This window comes from Cotesia typhae, unplaced genomic scaffold (assembly GCF_013202065.1).
Source record: "Cotesia typhae breed Kobodo isofemale line unplaced genomic scaffold, CoteBio_Ctyphae contig_22, whole genome shotgun sequence".
Lineage (NCBI taxonomy): Eukaryota > Metazoa > Arthropoda > Insecta > Hymenoptera > Braconidae > Cotesia > Cotesia typhae.
In genome coordinates, this window is record NW_027423728.1 from 2091458 (window position 1) to 2115105 (window position 23648).

Here is a 23648-nt window from a genome sequence, read left to right on the forward strand (position 1 = left end):
TATCGATGTTAAACAAATATATCCATTTTATCCTGTTTTCCATTTTAATTTGTCATTTTTTTTATTATCAACATATCTTTACAAAGCAAATTCTGTGAATTTGGTGGTTTGAACATCAGTGAGTGACTAAAGAATATTTTGCCCTATTTTTGAGTTAATTCGTGGTCAGTGAACTCGATATTAGATATATATATTATTTTTTCAATTTTTTTTTATAAAGAAGAAAATTACAGAAAAATAATTAGATATTAGAATAGATGTATATGTATATATTCAGATAGTTCTTATTCAGGGTATCTCCCAATTTTTTTTTTTTATGATAAGTCAGCTTTCAATTAATAAAAAATAATCTCCACCGACTTGACATTTTAATTTTTATTTTGCCTTCATAACAAGTAAAGTCCGAAGCGAAAAACAAGTATTTCATACGTTCGATAATTTAAACGCTGTTTTGATTGGAAACTGTACTAAATAATGACGTGAAAATTTGAAACTTTGTTTACTTATCTCTAATAATACACTGTTTAATAAGTAATATATTGCAACCAACGCACTTATTTAAGGAACGAAAGTGATGTGATAAGATATTGTAATTTATCGACCTCAAAGCATTGATATCTATCAAAAACGGGATTTTCGAAAATCGTATTGTGTTGATAACAATAAATTTACGAATTTTTCTAATTTTAAACTATCACAGCACAAATTTAATAAGAAAATCAATCGGATCGTATATACAAATATCTTAATGTCATTCGGTTAGCTGCTGACTATAAAGTGATCGCCTAGCAAAGTATAAAGCAAAAAGTTAAATTCTTGATCGTATAAAATACCCAATGTCAAATTTGGTAAGAACTTTTTCCTATTTGTTTAGAATCAATGTATTGTCGTGAAAATAAAAAAATCGAAATTATGATAAACAAGGACCATCGATATATATACATATATTTTTTTATGTTTAGCACATATATATATATATATATATATATATATATAAAAAGTACTCTTGAGAGACCTAGCAAAGATTAGGCCGCCATAAAAATTCACATTTTCTCTTTTTCTATTAGATAAATTACACAAACAATAATGTTACATTTTTGTAAAAATGCGCTTAGCTTATTCAATTCATCAAGTTACATGAAAAAATAGTAACCATAAAAATAAATCATGATTAATAAAATAATTTTTGTTAGTCAACAATCTAAATTATCTGTGTGCTTAGATCAAACAAGTTTTTTATACATGGTTAGTCATTAGTCAATTAGAACTTCAATGTCTTCATGCCATTGGCACCGTATTGAGTGACATAGTTTTTATCTATTTTTTGTCACATGCGATTGACATAAGAGCATTGATGTCCATATATCATCATGATAATTATGAAGCAAATTTTGTATACTTCACTCGATATTTACTTATACTTGAGATATAATATAATTTATCATTGCAGTTTAGATTACATACATTCGGAAATTTTTCTATTCCAAACATAAATTTCAGCTAATAAGATTTAATTAATTAATTAATAATAATAATAATAATAATAATAATAATTTGTGGGCCTGCTGTAGCCTATCGGGTCCGACTCTTGCTTACCAAAGCATTGAACCGAGTTCGATCTTAGCGTATACCAATGAATATGTTTCAATATTTAAGTTTATTTAATATTATTCTGCTCAGCCCAAATAAAACGAGTCCAATCACAAATAGTTTACATCCTACAGTAGTCGCTTATGACTTTAGTAGTTAATGCGACTTAAAACAAAAAATAAAAAAAAAAAAAAAATTAATAATTTATCATATTAATCTACTCAAACATTGTTATTAAAAAATTTATTTCCATTACTTAGTTGTGTATCATCACGCAGAAGGAACGATTATTTTTTACAAAGATACAAAACAAAATAGACAAATTTAATTAAAACTAATCCTTATTGATTCACTTTTTTTTTTTTTTTTTTTTTTCATGATTTAATTTTAAAAATGAGATCGATATTAAGAATAATGAGCAATTGCCTTATTTTAAAAATTTTTTTTTTAATTTAATTTAAATTCAACATATTGTGTGCGTAAAAAAACGCTAATATAACGAATTTACGCGCTTGAAATAAACACAAATGTATGTTTGTTTCTATTTATGTATAAATTCAATGGTACAAAAAAATACTAATCAGTGAAAGACATAAATTTTCTGTATCATGCAGAATTAACAATACAGTTAAAACCGTAGATAGCGATATCGCTTATAACAGCTATGTTTAAAATATAAGCTCAGAAAAACATATCGCCTATACGTCTGAGGAATACTTTTATTTTTTTTTCAACCATTACATACATGGTCTCATAAAATTCTTTCACAGCTTAATTAAGCTTAAGTATGCTCGAAATTTCAAATTAGTTTATGGTTTGATAGTTCAGTGCAAAAATTAAACTAAAATGACAGATTTTCTAAAGTTACGGTCAACTAATCAGATCGATAACATGCTGAATTAGCAAAATACTAGAAAACATTGAAATGTGTGTATAATGACGAATCTCGGGTTCTTAAAAATATTAAACAAAGTTTTCTTCAAAACAGTGCTATTTCTACGTGAATGTATTCAATGAATGATTCAACTAAAAACACATAAAATTCATGATTTTAAAAGTTAACTGTCGCTTGACCATTTTTTAATTTTATTTAACAAAAAAATTTGTTCCGAAAAATTATTTTTAAAAAATTGCATTTTTAATTTACTAAAACTTCTAAATATCCATTTTTTTTTTTATGCAGCAATTTATTTATCAGAAAAATTATTAAAATTATTAAAATTATTAAATATCGGCTAAATTAATTTTCATATAAAATTCTTTCTAATTTGGAATATTGTTTGCCTGATTAGTTGACTGCAAGCCATTTTTTTGGAGCAACATTTTAAATGTTAAATGTAAGATATAAAATTATACATGTGAATTTATTGTAATAAATATTCTTAAAGTTATTTTGCTTATCGAGCATTATTGATCATCACGATTATTAGCTATAATAGCCGTAAGCCAACGGTCACTTCGATATCACTTCGTTACCAACGGTTTCAACTGTAATTATAATAGTTTTCATTTAAACAAACTAATTAACAAATTTTTTCAATGAATAAAAATTATCAGATATCTGGTAGACGAAGAAATGAGTTTGACATACGTAATCTGTAAATTAAAGTATTATAATTTGAAATACTTGAGTATTTTATTACCATTAAAATACATTGTAGTCTTACAAATGTTAGGAAAGAAACTACAGTGTACTTTAATAACAATAGATCACTCAAGTATTTTCAATTAAAACAATTTAATTTATAGTGTATTAACCATTCGAGATTATGATATAAAGTAAAAAAATCAAGCGAGCACACTTGATCACATTTTTTTACGATTCCAAGCCCAAATTTTTACATTACATGGTCTCCTGTTTTTAATTTTTTTAATTCAATTTAATATGTGTTTGATTCATTCACTCACTCAATCATGCCCTTATATTATTAATTATATTATACGTTCTATAATATTATAATATAGGCTTCAATAAGCTAATCAATATAGAGCTACGACTGTGCCTTAACGATGGCAAGTTTTATTTTCATCCAATTGTTTTTTTTTTCTTAATTTTTTCTTAATTCATTTACCTTAATTTTCATTTTTTGTTAATTATATTTTAGGAATATCGGCAGTGAGATTCCAACGATAGATGCGACAGACAATGGGTTTGTCATCGACAGGCAAGGCAGTCAATCTAGCAGTCTGTATTTGCACTGCTTACGATAAATATTATCATTTTTTCAATTGATTAATTATTTTTTAATAATATTCAGCAATTGTTTGTTTTTCATATTCTTTTAAACATTGAATTTAATCATACTTTTTATATTGTTTAAAAAAAACTGTTGACGAGTGCCACACAAAAATTTATATGCCAGAGTTATCAACACCGTGGTCGTCGTAATTTGGCAGTTATATTATTTTAAATAAGAAAAAAAAACAAACACAGAGAAAGAAAAAGAAGTAAATAAATGGAACAAAAATAAGAGGGCACTCAACTGTTACAAGTAAATGTTTATCATAATAATCATCATCATCGTTATTAACATATTATTTTTTAATAACCTGCTCTAAATTAAATTTAATGATTTTTGTTGTCTGCACATCATTTTTACGTTAACAGCATCGCTGAAACTTTTTGAATAATTATTTCTTCACACCAATCCTTGCAAAATATCTACTTACATATTATTTATTTAAAATCTTTACTTATTCCACGATCCTACCAATCTCAAAAATAATTTCTTTACAATATTCATCTTTAAGCAGCAATTAATTGCATTATTCTTACTTAGTCCTTCCATTCTTTTAAATCCATCATTTATATTTATTTTATTATTTATTATTTATTATATCGCTTTTCTTTTCTCCTTAATCCACGTTATTTACGGAGAAACAAAAAAACGATCACTATTATATATTCTTTCTTGTGAATTGTCCAGAACGGAAAAACATTACTAAGATTACAAATCACAAATGAAATCACAGACTTTCGTTGGTGGTTTGTCAAAGGAGGGCTATTGTTTTTTGTTGTTGTATTGTTTTGTTTTCTTTTTCCAACTTTTTGTATTAGGGATAGGGCGCCGCACATTGCAACACGAGAACAACATTATATGCATTATACTTATGTTTTCAGTTTAGTTAGTTATTTTAAAAAATTTTTTTTTCCAAGAAATTGATTTTATGAAGTTTCAGTAAGCAGGGGTGGTGTATCATGACCCCCCTATCTTCAATTTCATTCCCATCCATTTTCCTTGATCATATGAGCCAACTCAATTATAAACTTACCCTCCTTGTATTTTTGACTCGATTCAAATGCATGTTCCTGCAAATTCAACGGCATTAGAGTCAAATTACAAAAAAAAAAAATGAATTGAATTTATTTTCAATTTAAAGTCAACAGCTTAGTTAAAATAATGGAAGAATTATGGTATTGAATTGAGCAAACATTTTTCGAGTATTAAGCTTTTCTTTTTGATAAATAACAGAATGAACAAAATTAGCACTCAAAATTTTTTCGAATTTTTACATATAAATTTTTTAAATATTTTTTTCCCAACAAGTTATTTGTTAGAAAACCTCTCAGCTAATTTAAATATTATAAATAATCGGATGATGAACTTACATATTTCCAACCGAGAGTAGTTTTACAACATTCGCAATAAATATCTGCGACAGCATGAAGACCTGTTAGCAGGACTCGCTCTTCAGCAGGACCGCAACCAACATTAACCCTGTTTTAAAATTAAAAACATCAAATAGTTTTAAATAAAAAAAATCTATATACAATGAAAAATAAAATCATAAATTTATGGTAAATGATAGAATTAATTGATTTCTTACACGGAATTGAAGAGATAGGCACGACCTTGGCTACCTTGGAAGGACTGTTATAAAAAAGTAAAATATATTAGCTACAATTACCAAAAAAAAAAAAAAAAAATAAATTAAAAATTATGCAATCAGTTCAACAGCTTCCTTAAATTAAATGAATTATTAATTAGTATATTTACCTTTGAGATGAGTTCATCGTGATTAGCGAGGTGAGCACGGCAGTGTATGCACGAGTAAGTGCGATGGCAAGAGGGTAAATAAGCTTGAAAAGTTTTCACCATGTTTGACCAAATTCTCGTCAAAGCTACAGATGTCTTCTTTCACTGCTCTCTCGATTATTTTCAGTGTTGATTTATTAATATATATTATATAAATATATATGTGTAAATTTGTTTATTTATATTTTCTTGAATTTCAGTTTAGTTTGTAAAATTTTACTTTGTTATTTCTTCCAAGGACTCCTTGATCTGTTCATCAATTACAACAATTATCAATAAAATTCTTTCATTGATTATTTTTGTTTTATTCAATTTTTTCTTCTGTTCGCGGGGGTGGTGGTGCAATTGTGGCCCCGTTCACCGCCGCCTCGTACTCCGATCAGCTGTTAAGCTGGTTCAGGCAGCGTCGGTTCAGGGACACCTGTTTAAAATAAATAAAAAAAAAAAACATTTAATTTAATAAAATTAATTTACCAGTTCTTCTTATAAATATTTAATGTAAATCTAAAAAAGAAAAAAAAAATTTTTACGGAAAGAAAAATTTTTTTACTACAGTATGTTATAAGTATTCTTACTTCATGAATAATATATTAGAAAGACTGAAATCATTTTGGATTAAAAACAATTGCGTTAGTTAAAAAAAAAATTTTATTTATCCAAAACAGGAAAAATGAATCTTTTAAAGAAAAAAGTATCTTGTAATAGTCTAATGTTGGCATATTCATTCATCTTTTTTCATTATTCTTCATTGTCTGAAGAAAAAAAAAAAAAAGTACGCAGACGTTTTCAACCAGACCGACTCTAAGGTCAATGAAGTACGTTTGAGTTCATTGAATCGCTCGAAGCGAACATAAAAATTGGCAAAAAATGGACGCTTGGATACGACAATACAGACAAAATAAGATGTATAAGAAGAGGTAATAGACACTAAATGTAATGTTAACTTTCCGCTAAAAAAAGAAAAAAAAAGTTAAACTTATTATTATACGCTACTATTATTAGGAATGACTATTAATGATATTAATTATTTTTGGTTGTAGAAGATATTTATGATTTACATTCAGTTTATTTCATTTAATTGATCCACAAATATTATTAATTATTAACACTAATTATTGAACACTAATTATTAATAAATTAAAAAATTATAAATACAGAAGAATGATAAATAATTAAGCTTTCCGGAATTGATGAAAGTATTTCAATATTTATAAAAGATTTTATGTTGATGTCAAGGAAAATGCTAAGAGTCATGATAACTATTACTATAACAATAGATTAAAATAAGATGAATGACGACGAAATATAACAAACTCGAGAGTTATTTTCGAATACTTAAAATTATATATAGCAGATAATTTTTTTAAAAAACAATAAGTGCGTGTATGTGGATTGAATTTAAGATCGAGAACGAATTAGATTTTAGATTACTGGAAAAACATATTATCGTAAATCCAATCGACAGCTAGACATTTTTCTGAGGATACCTGTATAACAAGATTTTTAAAACAGATATTCTTGTACAAGCTCTGTGATTGTTTCATCGATTTTTTTAAAAAAAGAACCAGCATGTTTTCTAAACTTCTTGATATCAATTTTTTTCATAACGTTTAATGAAATTTTTTTAAATTCAGTATCTTTAAAACAAAAATAATAGAATTTTATAAAATTTTCTCTATGAACTCAAATGCAATCGTTAAATTTGTTTAAACCCTACTTAAAATCATTCAGGATGTAAACAAACGTTATCTTATCAATTATTATCATCAAATATACTACGGCTATTTTTTTTTTGTGATTAAGAAACTAAAATTATTAAAAAAAGTGCAGGAACCTTAGACTTATTGTTCAATGAGTCATGAGCCGTAATTATACATACTTTTTATATGCATAATAAATTATATGCGATGTAATGTAATGAATCTTTTATTGTTCTTGAGTAGAAATAATTTCATAACAATTCAACTTAGAAATAAAAGTTTAAAATAAAAGGAAAATAAATAATAAAATAGTTCTTAGTGTCTAATTTCATCAGTAGATTACGACATAAAATAACAGCTATTGTATTTATAGGTATTAATTTTATTAACGACCTGGCAACTATCACATGACAAGAGTAAAAAAAATTAAAAAAGAATTGTATGATGTGAATTGAAGTTGGTTATATTTTAGTTTGCGAGCTTAATAAAATCGCGCATGTCGATTATCACCAAAGTAATTCATATATAAGCTGTATTGATCGTAAAACAGATTTGATCTTGGTAATATGTACTGATAAGGTCGCGGATTGTGATACAAGCTATAAGTTTGTCATATCAGCTGTTGATGTAAACAAAATGTATATTTATACATAGAATTCTCATTGTTTCTTCTTCATCATAGTCATTATCAGAATTGTTATTTTATTACTACATCATATAATGTATATGAATATATAAATGTTTATAAGCAGACAAATGTTTTGTTTGATCTTTTAAGATTAGATAGTCAAAGATAAGCGTATGAGCAATTATCAGCGAATGAATTTCGGGTGGATGTAGGTCGTGAATCTAAAGTAGGACTTGACTTGTTATGAAAAGAACAAGTACAACGTGGACATTAATGTCAATTGATGGTATGAAAGAGTACGGAAAAGCTAATATAATGTAAGCATGACCTGAAGCTAAATAACATGTGACAGCTGGAATAGATAATAAACAGAATTGAAAAACAGGTAATAACACTGAAGTTGACAGATATTCAAAATTTTTTTGGAATTTTATAGCAATTAAATTATTAAAAAAAAATTCAATTAAAAATTTTCACATGTGAAAATTACTAAAAATTACAAGTGAAAATTTTTTTATTGTAATTAATTTATTAAAAAAAATTTTTAAATCGACAGCTAACCGCAAACTTTAGTATTATAACAGGTAATCTAAAAGATGAGCTGATTTTAGTTGAGAAGAAATTAAAATAAAATTCAAAAATATTATGATGAAGATATAAATGAAGAAATAAAAAATAATGTAAATAGAGTATAGTATCTTAGCCATGAAAAGTAACAAATAGATCATCTGCGCACGTTTGATATGTAGTACTCTCTTTTTCTCTGTCGCCAGGGCAGCTGACACAAGCTTCCTATCAGCTGAGAATGTATACAAAACTAGTGAGAGAGAAATAAAGAGAGAAAGAATAGTTACAGCTGAAGAATGACAAAGTCAGATGGAGATCTCTCCCACATCGATTGAGTTTTTCTAAGTTTAACCAACCGAACAAAGAACATTACGTTATTTTTACTGTAAATTATGTTTCTTCTTTCTTCGATTATAATTATAGATATATTTCATGTAATTAAATGAATTACTGTTATCGAATAAAGCAGGAAGCTTTGAAAAAAAAAGGCTGATGCGTAGTTTTAAAAATACGTGTATAGGCAATCATTAATTGCGATTCGATTTTTCCCTCAAGATAAAATTACAAAATATTTAAACTTGTAGTAAACAATAAAAAAAAATTCACACTTCCGAAATATAAAATAATTGAAAATAATAAATATAGATAAATATATTAAAATAATAAATAATAGCAGTAAAATGGCGAGCTTCTCAGCTGTCTAGGTCACTGCTTATAGCGCGTGTTGTCAAAAAACCAAACAAAGACGCGGAAATATATGTATTTATATTTATTTTGTATATAAAGTATATAATCTATAAATTAAATTAATAAATAATATATTACACACCTCCATATGCATACGTGACAACAGCAACAAACACGATAAATAGTTAATGTTTTATAATCCTTATATTTGAAAACGAATCACGGCTTCTATTTCGTTTTACATTGAATATAAAGAATAACAATTCGTTTTTATCATCACTACACTACAAGCCGCAGTAGCGCAATCTCCACTTGAAGCTATTGCTTTAACGTTACCATACAACTAACTGTTAGCTATCTCTGTCTCTCATTGTCTTCTGTCCTCTGCTCTGGCCAGCGACAGCACCAAGCATCAAACGCAAACCAATGTTCTCGATATGAACCGACTAACTGATACAACTACCCACTGTATCATCACAAATCTTTCCTTCTTTCTTCCACCTGTACATTCCCCCACTCTCTTGTCTCGCTTTCTGTCATACCACACACACATTTACTTTCAATATATATGTGATACAAAACACATATTTCGATTTATTTTGGTCAAATAAACTTACACATGCGCATGCGTGTTAAGCTCCAAGTGCTTCCGGACATTGATAATAGCTGGCGCTCTGTAACCCCATGAGAGAGGAACAATCAAGGCGTCTTTTTTAAAATTTTTTTTTCTGCTTTGAGGAGAACAAAGAAAATTACTTGAGTATTTATTTTATCGATGGATTTTATTTTTTTTTTTTAAAATTTTTAATTCATTTAATTATTTTATTATTTATTAAGAATAGTTTTTCACAATAAATCTTGAAACTTAAAATTTTTTGTTGTACTAATTTTTTTTTTTTTTTTTTTTTTTTTTTTTTTAATTACATTCTTTTGTAGAATGAAATCAAAAGAAAAAATTACGTTACTTTATTACCAAAGTAACTTATATAATTATTATATTTTCTGTAATTTTATTGTTGAAATTTTTCTATCAGTTACTAATAGATAAAATAAGTAATATATTTAAAAATTAAAACATGGGTTTATTGTATTTTAGGTAAAGATAAAACTAACAATAGGAAGTAAAAGAACATATGTAACATTGAATGACGCAAAAGCTCACGATAGATTCACGTGAGGGTCGAATACTCATAGAACATAAACAAGAGTTTAATCTGCGTCGAAACTGGCGCGGCAAGTGCGCAATGATCTCGTCCTTTCTTATACAGATATGCAGACATAATTTATACAAAAATGTCGGCCGTCCACACTTGTAGGTATTACTATGAATATAGACAAGCTATGGATACATGTTTCAACCATACTATGACTGACTTTAATAAATCCTTTCTCTATATATCACTATCACATGGATACAATACGAGTCTGTTGCTTACAGGATACGTTGCTGCAAGTACTTTCTGAGAAAGTTGATATTTAAAAAAAAAATCTATTAATTATGTAATAAAATTAATAAATGAATAATTGACTCATTTTTGGAGTAGGAATTAATGGTGATAGGGCAAAATTGAACATTTTGATTTTTACTTTGTTATTTATTCAATGTGTAATATTTCATTTTATTTTTATTTATTTATAAATTTATACCCTACAAATTAAAATTTAAAATGAAAAAAATAACGTGATGCATTTGTTTTTTATTTGCGCGTATTTCTTTTTATGATTTAAATTTAAATTAATTTTTTTATCGCATCCAAAAGAAAATAGTTAATATATATTTGTTTAAAGTTTTATATTTTCAATATAGATAAGGCAACTAATTTTGTTTTATTATTATTATTATTATTATTATTATTATTATTATTATTATTATTATTATTATTATTATTCACCTTTATGATTTTTAGTACGTTAATTTTACATACAATCTAAAAAATTAAATGATAGATTAAAGTATATGTAAAACACTAATATATGGTTATTTTTATTTTTATCCTTGTTACAAGCCTTACAGATAATTAGAATAGAATATGTATAATTTGTTTATCTTTATATATATATAAACACTATGAATATATATGCATAAATATACAAAATATATTCATACATATATATAATTAATATTTTTATATATATAATTATATATAACTCTTGTAATAAAATCGATTACTTGATGCCTTATTTCCTCGTAATTTCTTTTTATCTCTCTTCTAAACATATATTTATATATTTATATTTATATATTTATAATAAATATATAACTAGTGTGTTATGGTAGTATAAGAAAAGTGCGTGCAATGGGTAGCAGCAGGGTGCGCATTTAGTAGTGCATCTGCGTCATTGTCATCGTCTTGGTTTCGTTCATCGTCGTAATTTTCATCATTGTCATTGTCATCACTACCATTGATAAAATTATTATTGTTATTATTATTATTAATATTATTATTATTCACGGAAGATGTAATCCATTTTTTACTCGTTTTAAAATCATCTCACATGGTGACATTTAACTGTATTGCTTTATTGTCCACTGTGCACACCTGTTGTGATTGCTGCTGTGGTTGTTGCTGCTGTTGCTGTTGCGCTTGCTGCTGCTGTTGCTGTTGCACTTGCTGTTGTGCTTGCTGTTGCGCTTGCTGCTGTTGTTGTTGTTGCTGCTGCTGCTGCTGTTGTTGTTGTTGCTGCTGATGCTGTTGCACTTGTTGTTGTACCTGCTGTTGTACCTGTTGCTGTATTGCCTGTAATTGAATAGTCTTGGTATCAACGGTACATGTTTGTTGAGATTGTTGAGGCTGTTGTTGCACTTGTTGCTGATTCTGTTGTGTCTGTTGTTGGGCTTGTTGCTGTTGAACCTGTTGTTGGGCTTGCTGTTGAGCCTGTTGCTGTGCCTGCTGAACTTGTTGCTGTTGTTGATTTGTTTGTTGAGTTTGTTGATTTTGTTGCTGTCCCTGATTTTGTTGGGTATTCGGCTGTTGACCTTGCTGAGCTTGAGCAGCAGCTTGGGCTGCTAATCTCTGCTGTTGTCGTAATATACTTGGAGGTGGATCCATATGTTGACGTTGATGAAGCAGGAGATGATTTTTCTGGAAAAATGCTTTTCCACATTTGTCACAGACATGTGATCGTATATGACAACTTCCATCAGTATGACGTCGTTGATGTTGTGAAAGCCCATGTTTTTGAGCAAACCCACGACCACAATCAGGGCACAAGTGAGGTTTAGGTTTAGGTCCAGCTGGTGGAGATGTTTGAGTAGCACATTGCATATGACTTACTCCAGGAGTGCTGATCGGTCCGTTTATCTGTAAATACTTTAATTGTAAAATTTTGTTAAATATTTGAAAATTATATATTATATTTTAGTTTAATTTACCTGATGAGCTCCAGTAGTATTTTGTGTTAAAAAGTGCCCTGGAGTTTGTTGAAAAGCAGCTGCTAATCCACATAAATCGGTTACAAGAGTTCTGTCACCCGTATGTAACCTCAAGTGAAGTGTAAGTGCTTCTCGATTGGAAAAGTCCAAACCGCACTCTCTGTAAGAATAATTATTTATATTTTTATTAGGGTAAATAATACCACATAGTATTGAAAAAAAAAAAAAAATAAATAAATAAATAAAAATAAATGAATAAATACCTGCAAGTAAGGGTTTTTTCATCAGTAATGGCATTATGCATCTTTGAATGAGCTACCAAATCAACCTTACGAGCAAATGCTTCACCGCATACAGTACACGCAAATGGGGTTTCACCAGTATGAAGACGCATATGAGCAAGCAAAGTTCTCTTCTGTAAAAATTCTTTTCCGCACACGGTGCACGAGTGCGGGACTCGACCATGAAGACGACCGTGATTAACAAGCTCAAATTTCCTTTGGAAGGTTGCCCCGCAGTCAGGACAAACAAATGGATGGAGGCTGCCATGGAAGCGCGAGTGCATAGTGAGATGATCCTTTTGTGAAAATGATTCACCGCACTCAGAACAAACGTATGGCCGTTCACCTGAATGAAATTTGCTGTGTGTCACTAAGTGACGTTTTAGCGGGAATGCTCTGCCACACTCTGGACAGACAAACGGCCGCTCTCTTGTATGTACGCGTGTATGGGTAACCAAATGATGCTTCAAAGTAAATGATTTTTTACATTCACGACACTGATAAGGTCTTTCAGCACTGTGCAGCAGAAGATGGGTATGTAGACAATGTTTGTGCGCAAAACTTTTACCACAGTGTACGCAGATATGAGGCCGTTCGCCAGTATGTACACGTGCATGGGTAGTAAGATGATGCTTAAGAAGAAATGATTTTCCACATTCAGAGCATGAGTATGGTCTTTCTTTAGGTACGCGTACTTGACTTCCCATGTCTTGTTGAGTTTTAACCTTAGTTTCAATTTGCGTAGCATTAACATGCGTAAGCACGTGACCAAAATGTGTTGCTGTATCAGCTTGGCTGGTAGAAACATTATTTGTTGTTGCTTGAGTAGATGCTGCAGCAGCTCTTTTCATCAATATTTCATTGCACTCTTCAGCAGTAAGCTGAAGCGGACCAATAGGTGTCATAAAATGTTTACTCATTGCGTGTTTGTCACCAGTAGTAAAAACTAATGCATTAGGAAATATAGTTGGTGCTGGAGTAGTATGGGCTGCATCACAATTACAACCACCCTTGTCGCATGTAAGCGTAAAAACATCAGAATGTTTTTTCACACGAGCATGAGTGACATGAGTTTGATTATGAGCTCCCGTATGACCATGTGTTGTAGGTGTCTGTTGACAATTTTCATTCATGGTAAATACTGGCCGTCTGGCAGTACTATTGATAACTTTAGCAGGCTTTATGTCAACCTGTATTTTTTGACTGGTGCTCTGATCTTGATTATTATTAAAAGCGTAACTTATATTAGCAGTTAGCTCACCCTGAGCGTTATCACGTGATTCAGTACCGGGGGCATTTAACGACCACGCATACCCAAAACCATTGCCCGTGTTGCCTGGTGTCGTGCACATATTGGCAAGGGTAGCGTGATCGGGATCACTTTCACTGGCCACTGTGCTATTTGTTGGCACTTCACTATCTGTCAACGCATCATCCGCGCCGACTCGTTCCACAACGACGAATTGGTCGGCGGGAAATATCTTGAGCGGCTCCAGGTAGATATACCCGTCGCACTCCAGTATCTCAGCTATAGTAATTCCTCGTGGGTATCATATCTGAGTCCCTAATTGGGAAGCTGCTGTTGACGCTGCTGCTGTTGACCTTATTGATACTATTATAACGTATAATAATTAATATATGTTTGGGCTTGTCTTTCTTTATAGTAAAATTCGATAAAAATGCAATAATCCTCCTGGTTGTTTCAGATGCCGTTGTTATATTTGCCCGCCAGACGGGTGTCACAGGAAGCTTGCAATCTCCACACTCGTGTTCACCTCGAGTCGTGTCTCCTTGTCTCTCTTGTTCGCGCTTACTCTGCCTCTACCGCTGCTTCGTCTCTCCTGCCACTCGTTGTTAATTGTTACTCCCCCTGCCAAATAATATTATTAACGATGAGAATATATACTTTATTTGTATATTTGCCGCGCCACCGTGCGCGCCAATGATACATATAAAAAAAAAAAAGGAATATATATTTGTTCGTTTACCCACGTTATATTTTCCTTAAGTGTATTGGAGCCAACACCACACCACACAGTGTGAGTGATTCTTCGTTTCGGTATTGCGAGGGCCTCGCGGCGTCTCACGACGGCAACCGACGGTAAAAGACAACCTCCACCTTATTTCTACGCTAATTCAACACTATCACTGATACTAGATTTAATATCACGGAACGTTCCGCGACTTATATTTATCGCGAATACTATTCCACTTATTAATTATGGTCATTAATTTTACGTAAATTACATATTTTATATCTCCATATAAAATAGCCTCATATATCGGCCATTTTATTTGTAAACTACTAAAAAACAATATTACCAATACAATAACATTTTTGGAGGGAGCACTATGGCTTTAAGTAACGTCATCTAATACTTTAGCAGTGGCTATACTGGCTCACTTCCCTTTTCTGCTCTTTCTCTCTTCCCGCTCTTCGTCTTTTTCTCTCGGCTCTTTTATCAACTAGCGACATCTTTTATTTTAAACCGCTAATTTTTAACTTTTTTATTATTCTATATTATTCTCTAATTATTTAGAAAAAAAATTTTTTTTTTTCTAAAAAGTTTATAAAGTAACCAAAAGTGGCTAACGTTAATCCGTTTTTTTTTTTTTTTTTTTTTTTTTCCCATTTCAGTAACAACAATCATTTCTCGAGATTTTCAAAATTAAAAGGATTATGGTAGGATAAAAAATTAAATAATACTGAAGTTAGCAGTCAGCTGGTAATTTAAAAAATTATTTTTAATAAATCAATTACAATAAAAAAATGCTTCTAAAAATTTTCACTTGTAATTTTTATTAATTTTTAAATGTGAAACTTTTTAATTTAATTTTTTTATAATAATTTAATTGTTATAAATATCTAAAAAAATTTGTATATCTGTCAACTTCAGTGTCATAAAATTAAATGTATAAATAAGTACAGTTTTCTGATCATTTATTGATCACCAAAAAATATCATTCTTAATAATACTGAAGTTAGCCGTCAGCTGCAAATTAAAAAAAATTTTTTTATTAAATCAATTACAATAAAAAAATGCTTCTAAAAATTTACACTTGTAATTTTTATTAATTTTCACAAGTGAAACTTTTTGATTAAATTTTTTTATAATAATTTAATTGCTATAAAATGATAAAAAAATTTTAATATCTGTCAACTTCAGTGTCTTATACTTACTTATTTCTTATACTTACTTATTAATATTGTGATTTTTATTTTTAATATTAAATGATATTCCTCACTATTGAAATGCAAAAAGTCAAAGTTTTATAACAGAAGACATGATATTTTAAGCGGTAAAAATTACCGTGTCCATGTACCACCAGTTGAGCCTCCTGAATTTCGTATTATTTTTAAAATGAGCGAGGATCGTAGCAGGTAGAAAAAGGAAAGGAGGGAGCGTCTAAATCGTATGGTGTTAAGTAATTATGACAATGCCGTAATAAATATATTTTCAGAAATTTTATTTTTCTTTTAGGTCTCAAATAAATTTTAGGATAAAATAAAATAATATTTCTGAAAAAGAACATGTGGCTACACAGTAGAAAATTTGGTGTTAAATATTCAACACTTTCATGTGTAAATTTAACATTTGTTGTGTTTAACAAAATTTAACAAAAAAGTATTAAATATTTAACATAAAAATTTTTAATACAAAATTTTTTGACGCATTGACGCAAAATTTTTTACTGTGTAACTTTTGCGGAAGCTTTATACAAAAGCAGTGTTGTAATTACAAGTTTAATTTATGACATTAAAATTAGCTGTTACTTGACAATTTTTTAATTTTTTTTAACAAAAAAATTTGTTTTAAAAATTATTAAAAAAAAATTAAAACAATTGTGAAGTAACAGCTAAATTTAATGTCATGTTTAATTTCTTTAAAATAATTTACTGGTTATCTATTGTTAATTAATTAATTAAGTTAATTAACATTTTAAGACCATTGTTGAAAGAGTTTCTATTTTCTAAAAAATTCATCAGCGAATGTTGACATTTCCATAGCTTATTTATTTGCTCTGTTTATCACGTTTAGTTAAATGGAGATCGTGGCGGGAATTTCAAGAGCCAACAGAGAATGCGCGCGTAGCTCGCAAGATGGGTCTAGTTTAACTGAATGACGGACAACAAGTAGAATTTTTCCTGACGAACCTGGCATTGATATTAATTTTTATTTGCCAGGATTCAATACGAATAAATTATTGTCTAAAATAAACATTTTACGTTCTTTAGTTGTTTGCAAATTAATTTTCATTTGAAAAATGTTTTCTTCAGTTGTACAATAATTATTGCATGTCTTAAGCGCGAGCGTAGGTATGCTCTACTCTCGCCTAAAAATGTAAAAACTGGGTTCCGTCAGAGTTTTATTTAAATAAATAATAATATAGTGGTTAAAGTTGGTCGGCCTTCATACCACAATAATAGAAAACATCAATGGTCATTTTTTCTGAACAATCAACAGCTGGTCCAACCCACAATTTAGATAAAAAATGAATTTTTCAGAAAAAATCCTGTAAAATTCATGTAACACTCTTTTTGTAATCACCATAACTTTCGAAAAACAAAACTAATTCTTTTAAATTTTATTTTAATATGTCCATAAATTAATTGTGATAAACTGATTAAAAAATCACAACTCTATAATTATTTTTTTGATTATAAAATAATAAAATGTGTACTGTCGAAGCTAAAATTTTACATTTTAGGCTGCCGTATATAAAAAAAATATATATACAAAGTTAGTGATAACCCGCTTCTTTTATCGGAGCGTGCTAGATGGCGTTAGCAAAGATCTTCAGCAGAAATTTGAAAAATTTACAAATTACACGAGCGCTTAAGGCATGCACATTTGGATTTTCTAAACTTTTTTTCATACTATAGGTCTTTTTTCAGAAATTTTTGAACAGCGATATTATTTTAATCGAGTATTCAACTTTGATGCGGCTTACTGCATTCGTTGCAGTGTCTTGAGCACAAAAAGTTATGTGATATGACGGAAAATAATTGATAGAAAAAAATAAATGTTGAAAAAAAAATGGGTTGTGACCCAAATTTAATCATATAAATAAATATAATCACAATGAAGAATATGTAAGACATTTAAGATTATATATTCAAAGTCAATTTAACTGTAAGTAATTGATTATAATATAAATGGACAGCTGTCTATTTTATTTCTTGACCTATGTACAGATAAGTATTTTATCTTTATAGGTGAATTTTTAATGAAAAAAAGATAAAAAATCTTAAAAGCGATTGACCCTACTGCCGGCCATCCCTGGATATTTTCGCTTTTTTCGAGCTTAAAACGCTCGAAAATTTTCTAATCGTTTGATTTTTGAGCTCAAATTATTTCAGATCAAAATTTTGTTTGAAATTTTCGTATAGCTATATTCTTGAACTAGGTCGGTCAATTTTAATATTATATCAAAATAGCTTTTATTCGAAATTTTCAAATGGCTACAAATTTTGAACACTTCGCTCGATTTTGATATACTTTATGGTATTTAACGCAAATTTCTAAAAACAAGAGTTATTTAGTCAAATAAATTCCAAGTTATTTAAAAAAAAATTTTTTTGAATATCTGTGAAACGACTCGACTGACTGACTTCAAAATCTATTCAGATTTAATTCTTAATGAGTAATGAACCTTTCCAAACGCTGTGTAACTCATCCTAATTGTTTGAATCGTTCTACAAATACTGTGCAATAAAATTTGAACGTGCACATATACAGACGGCTAAACATCCAGCCAGGAATATTTGAAATAGGTTTCTAGAACTTCAAAACGTGAAAACATGATGAAAACTTGCACTCTTAAAACCAAACCGGCATGAATAACTTCCTAATTTTTGAAATTTTTCGTTTCGAAGTGGGAAGTTAAGGAATAAATTTTAAAAAAAGTTCATTTTTTTTTTTTATTTTTAGGAAGCGACATTTTTTCAATGCATAAACTGATTTGAATAATATTCCCTGTGTTCGACACCGTTTTGAGTTAAAAAAGTAGTAAGACTTTGAAAATAAAACATAGTTCACTTTATGTAGTCAATGAATCTAGAATTCATGTTTGATAAGACACTTTTATCAAAGTCGCCTTTATAATATTTTTCGAAAAAATGAACCAATGTTTATCCAATTTGTAGAATTAATTGCATTTTCATAAAAAACAGCTGACAAGTTTTTAGAATTGATCGGTAAGCATGTTTAAGAGATCATTACAAAAGCATTTTTCCAACACCTCATTTTTGAAATTTTTTTCAAAACCTTAAACAGACTTTTTCGAATACCACAGATCTTTTTAATTAATTGATCGATTTGTTCGGAAGATGATTGTAGCCTTAGTATTTGGAATTAGGATTTTTAAGAGTTTAAAATGTATTAAAAGCTCTATTTTTGAAGGAATTTGACGGTGTTTCATGAGGTCAATCATTTTCTAGATATTTTAAAGTAAAGCAGGATAAATTTATCTTTTACATTAAAAAAAAAAAAATAAAATAAGAAAACGAGTAAATCACTTGACCTTACAGGCCATCCCTACAACTTTTCACTAATTTCAAATGCATAGCGCTCCAAATTTAACCTCCCTTATTAAAGAAAAAGATTCAAACCGATTCAACCCATGCAAAATGTATATCTATATTTTTGTCAAGTTGAATCGTTTTTAATCGCTTTGAGTCATTTTTAATCGTTTCAAATCTTTTTTTCTAATCAGGATTGTTACGACGTTTTTGAGCTCTCCGAGTTCCAATGTCTAGTTTGTCTTTAATAAAAAAATTCTTTTCTAAATATTTAAGCTACAATAACTTTCGGACAAATCATCTGATTTTAGAACGCTTGGCGACATTTAGCGTAGTTGAGAAAGCGTGACCTAAATTTTCAGAGAATAAATAATTGAAAAATTATATTGAAAAATCATGTTTTGTTGATTTTTTTATAATTAGATATCTCTCCAAAAAATCGATCGATTTTGATGCGGCTAACGGTAATCGACGCAGTTTTTTGAGCTTGGGAAAAATTTTCGACGAAAAAATTTTTCAAGTTCTTTTAATAAAACACTTTTTCGAGATTTCTTTCGACAACGAAATCTCTCAAACAAATCGAATGATTTTGATTCCTAGATACTCGAAACGTCGAGATCTGATGAAAACTCGATTTTCGAAAATAGGGGTGAAAACAAGAACTTTCCGATTTTTTTTAATCATTGATTTTCTTGGTGGGAAGTTAAAAAGAAGCGTTTGGTTTTCCAAATTTTATTGTGGGAATTGTTTGAGAGGATAGATTTGTCAAAATTTCAAAATTACCAAAATAACTTGCCGTTAACTGACATTTAATTTTTATCTCGAATTAGAACTCTAAATTGTCTCAATATTTGTGCAATAAATATTCTCAAGGGCAAGTTAGTGATTTATACACGTTTTCTATAAATTAAAAAAAAATTATTATAATACTTAAAACATATTTAATTTGAAACCAAACTAAAATAATTCAATATCGAGCAAATACTATCATTTTAAACTTTTAGTTCATAAATACAAAATAACATCTCGTGTGAATAATCAACAATAAGTGAATCAATGATTCGTCAAATAATGAACTTTTATAATACTATATAATTTTTAATTTTTTTGTTGTCTACTTTTTGTATAGTTGGTTCCGACATCGAGCTCGGAGGGAGAAAACTGACGCAGCGAACTGTGAAGACGATATCGGGTCGTCATAGGCATCAAACAGCATCAGCAATGGAAATAGAGCAGAGGTAGTATCTGCTCTCTGCTCTGCAACTGAAGAACGTAATATAGTATGAACTTGCCCTTCGTATTTCTGCAATCCCGATGGGACGATTTGTATGTATCAATTACTATGCGGGATAAAAGAGTGTCAGTTGTAATTTATGTCTATGTATATAAAATATTTTACGATAAAGAAATTTGATCAAATGATTCACGGTTTAACCTTACATATTTTTATAAAAAAAATACTTCTGTTCATGCAACCAAGTGTATACTGTCTATTATATTTATGATCATAAAACACATTATTTATCGTTTTTACGTTCAAAGACTGGTAATAAAAATCTGCGGGTGGTATAGATGATATAGGGTAATGTCTGGCCTTGAATATTTTTCGGTGTCGTACCTGTTGGATAAAAACATGTGGACACTTGCCGCTTTGATTTGAGATCCATTTTCTATTTTACAAATCTCAAATTATAATTAAAAGTATTGAACTAGGATTTCTTTCAAATATCTATTTAAATTTTATACTTAAATTTCATAAAATAAAAACAACAAAAGGGAATTGGAATTGAGTTTTAATTTCTTAAAGCTAAATGAACTTAATAACGTAATAAATGAATTTAGGCTTTATGTGATGTGTTTTACAAAACATAAAATTTGTCAAAAATACTATGCATTTTTAAAAATGCACAGTAAAAACTTTTGCGTCAATGCGTCAAAAAATTTTGTGTTAAATATTTAACACTTGTTTGTGTTAATTTTACACTTTTCTGTATTAATTTAACATAATAAATGTTTAACTAAATATTAATTTTTAACAATCTCAGATTCAAGTAAATTCTTCTGGATTTTTCCAAGTTGGTGTAAGTTTTTGCTGTAACATATTTTTAAAATGAATCAAACGAACGAAATCACATTTGTGGCATTTTGAATTACTTAGTGACATTTAATCTATTGAAATTAGTCTGAAATATTAAAAAAATACAAATCGAAAAAATTTTATTTGCAATTTCTTTGGCATAACTTTGATTTTCTTTTACCGAATTATATTTCATTACTAACTGATTATTATTCACATAGTTACAAATTAAGCTTTCTTATTTTATATCAATAATTTTTTTTCGCCTGTTTGATATATTTTTTCTTCACATGTATGTATTGAATACTGAGAGTATACTATTGAAAAAAGTTGCAAAACTAAACTATAGTTTCGTGACTACAATATATTGTAGTAACAAAAGCTTGAGATAACAACGGATATTTCCTGAACTACCTGTTCATAGTCAATTATTATTTATTCTTTTCTTCATTTTCTCTCTTCTTTCATTTATACTATTTTTCATATACGCGCCGTTATTTAAGTTGTTAAAATTATGTATATTCTTCATAACGTAGATTGTCATCAGTGATTATAATATTGTTTATTCTGATAAGCATAAATTTCTTTGATCTAAAATACTTGAAGGTATAAATAATTTATAGAATTTTCTTTTATTACTTCCCTCGGGTAGATGTAAATTTATAAGCAATGCATTTTGATTTTCCATGCATTACTCTGTTACTTAAAAATTTTTTATTTCATTATTGATCTGGATTTATCTAGATAATATAGAGAATAGACGTCATGAGCTGATATAAACATCATAGGGAATGTAGAAGAGGGTGTCATGCATGGCTCGTCGCATCATTCTGTACGTTATCCCACTAGTAATGCAAACACATTACGATTTTCATGGTCAATATAATTCTTAACCAAAATTAGTATTGAATTGGTAGGTATGCTACATTTAATGATGGATACTTTAGAATAGAAACGGATTCAGCTAACAATACATTTATTCAGTCTATACAATTAGACTTCATTTTCGATTGGTTATTTTTTACAAAAAATACTAATTTATAATTAAATTATTTGTTGGATTCAATAAGTGGAAATAACATAATAAAAAAAGACCATGTGGCCTAATCCGACACGGAAAGGTACATTTCAATACTACCTACAATAAAAGAAAAAAAAATATTTTAAATTGTAAAACCTTCTTAGGACTTATATAGTACTAGTACAAGCAAAAAAAAAAGTGTACCAATAATAAGTTTAAATTGAAAATAATCGTGTGAACTTTGAGATGAATTGATTAAATTTGAGTTATTTCTCGCAGCTGAAAAATTATTTTGAGAAAAATGACTAAATTCAAACGTTTTTAAAAATCCATAAAATTTTAAAAACTTATGATCAATTTCAATAGAAAAATGCTTATTTTGCTTAGAATTAATGAAGTAAAAATAAGATCATTATTTGAATGATTGCAATACCTAAAAATCTTTTTTTCATGTTAGCTAAATACACAATTTTATTATCAAAATTAGTTTTATCATTAGATTCATCTATTTGTAATGCTTATCCGCTTTGGGCTAAAGGGTAGGGCAAAGCGAGTTTTTAAACAGTTTTTATTTTTTATTGACAAAAAATTCTTAGGCCCAAACTAAGACAATATTGCTATCTAATATTAAAGTTCGATCACTACTATATCGGATAGAATAATATTCGTTAGTAAGTCGAAGAAAAACTAAAACTTCTAGGCCTTCTTCGTTAGCTTACCCGCTTTAGGCCACCCCCCCCCCCACTTACTACTCGTAAAAGAACCGACCGATTTTTCTTATCTTCGGACTTAATCAAGATATTTATTTATATGATAAGTATTTTATATTACATATGTGGGAGATTCCGCACTAAATTAGACGGTTTAAAGAATTTTGATTTTTGATTTTCTCTATTTTTTGAAATTTTCAGTATCCATCGAAAACCGTTTCCAGGTAAATTTTGAGATTTTTTTGATAACCCGTTCAAAATATGTCCAATTTTTTAAAAAGCCGCTCTTTTTTCAAATTATTACTCATAACTTCCTCAATAATGGCCTAATAGTAATTTTTTTTTTTCAAAATCGTCGTTTTTTTGTGTACTTACTGTTTAGAAGAAAATACAAAGAAACTATTCAGTGTTTACGCTTGCAACAATTATGAAAACCTCAAAATCGGACTAAGCT

At 28.8% G+C, this 23648-nt stretch overlaps 2 protein-coding genes across 4 annotated transcripts; both read right to left on the minus strand.

The window, feature by feature from the left end:
• Nucleotides 1-35: 35 nt before the first annotated feature.
• Ypel (Yippee-like) lies at nt 36-9652 on the minus strand. Its single transcript, XM_074238143.1, has 5 exons — nt 9352-9652; nt 5589-6048; nt 5419-5462; nt 5201-5309; nt 36-4900 (listed from the first exon to the last, which is right to left on the minus strand). The coding sequence occupies exons 2-5, from the start codon at nt 5688-5690 to the stop codon at nt 4811-4813; spliced, it is 345 nt and encodes a 114-aa protein (XP_074094244.1). The 5' UTR covers nt 5691-6048; nt 9352-9652; the 3' UTR covers nt 36-4810.
• A 1786-nt stretch (nt 9653-11438) lies between these two features.
• LOC141524328 (uncharacterized) lies at nt 11439-15164 on the minus strand. 3 transcript variants are annotated; one of them, XM_074238137.1, is made up of 4 exons: nt 14856-15164; nt 12846-14733; nt 12583-12742; nt 11439-12520 (listed from the first exon to the last, which is right to left on the minus strand). In XM_074238137.1, exons 2-4 carry the CDS (start codon nt 14213-14215, stop codon nt 11702-11704), a joined length of 2349 nt encoding a protein of 782 aa, XP_074094238.1. In that variant the 5' UTR covers nt 14216-14733; nt 14856-15164; the 3' UTR covers nt 11439-11701. The 3 variants fall into 3 exon arrangements, with proteins under 3 accessions (XP_074094238.1, XP_074094239.1, XP_074094240.1); XM_074238138.1 differs by having other exon boundaries at nt 14852-15164; XM_074238139.1 differs by having other exon boundaries at nt 11439-12511; nt 14856-15163.
• Between the last annotated feature and the right edge of the window lie 8484 nt (nt 15165-23648).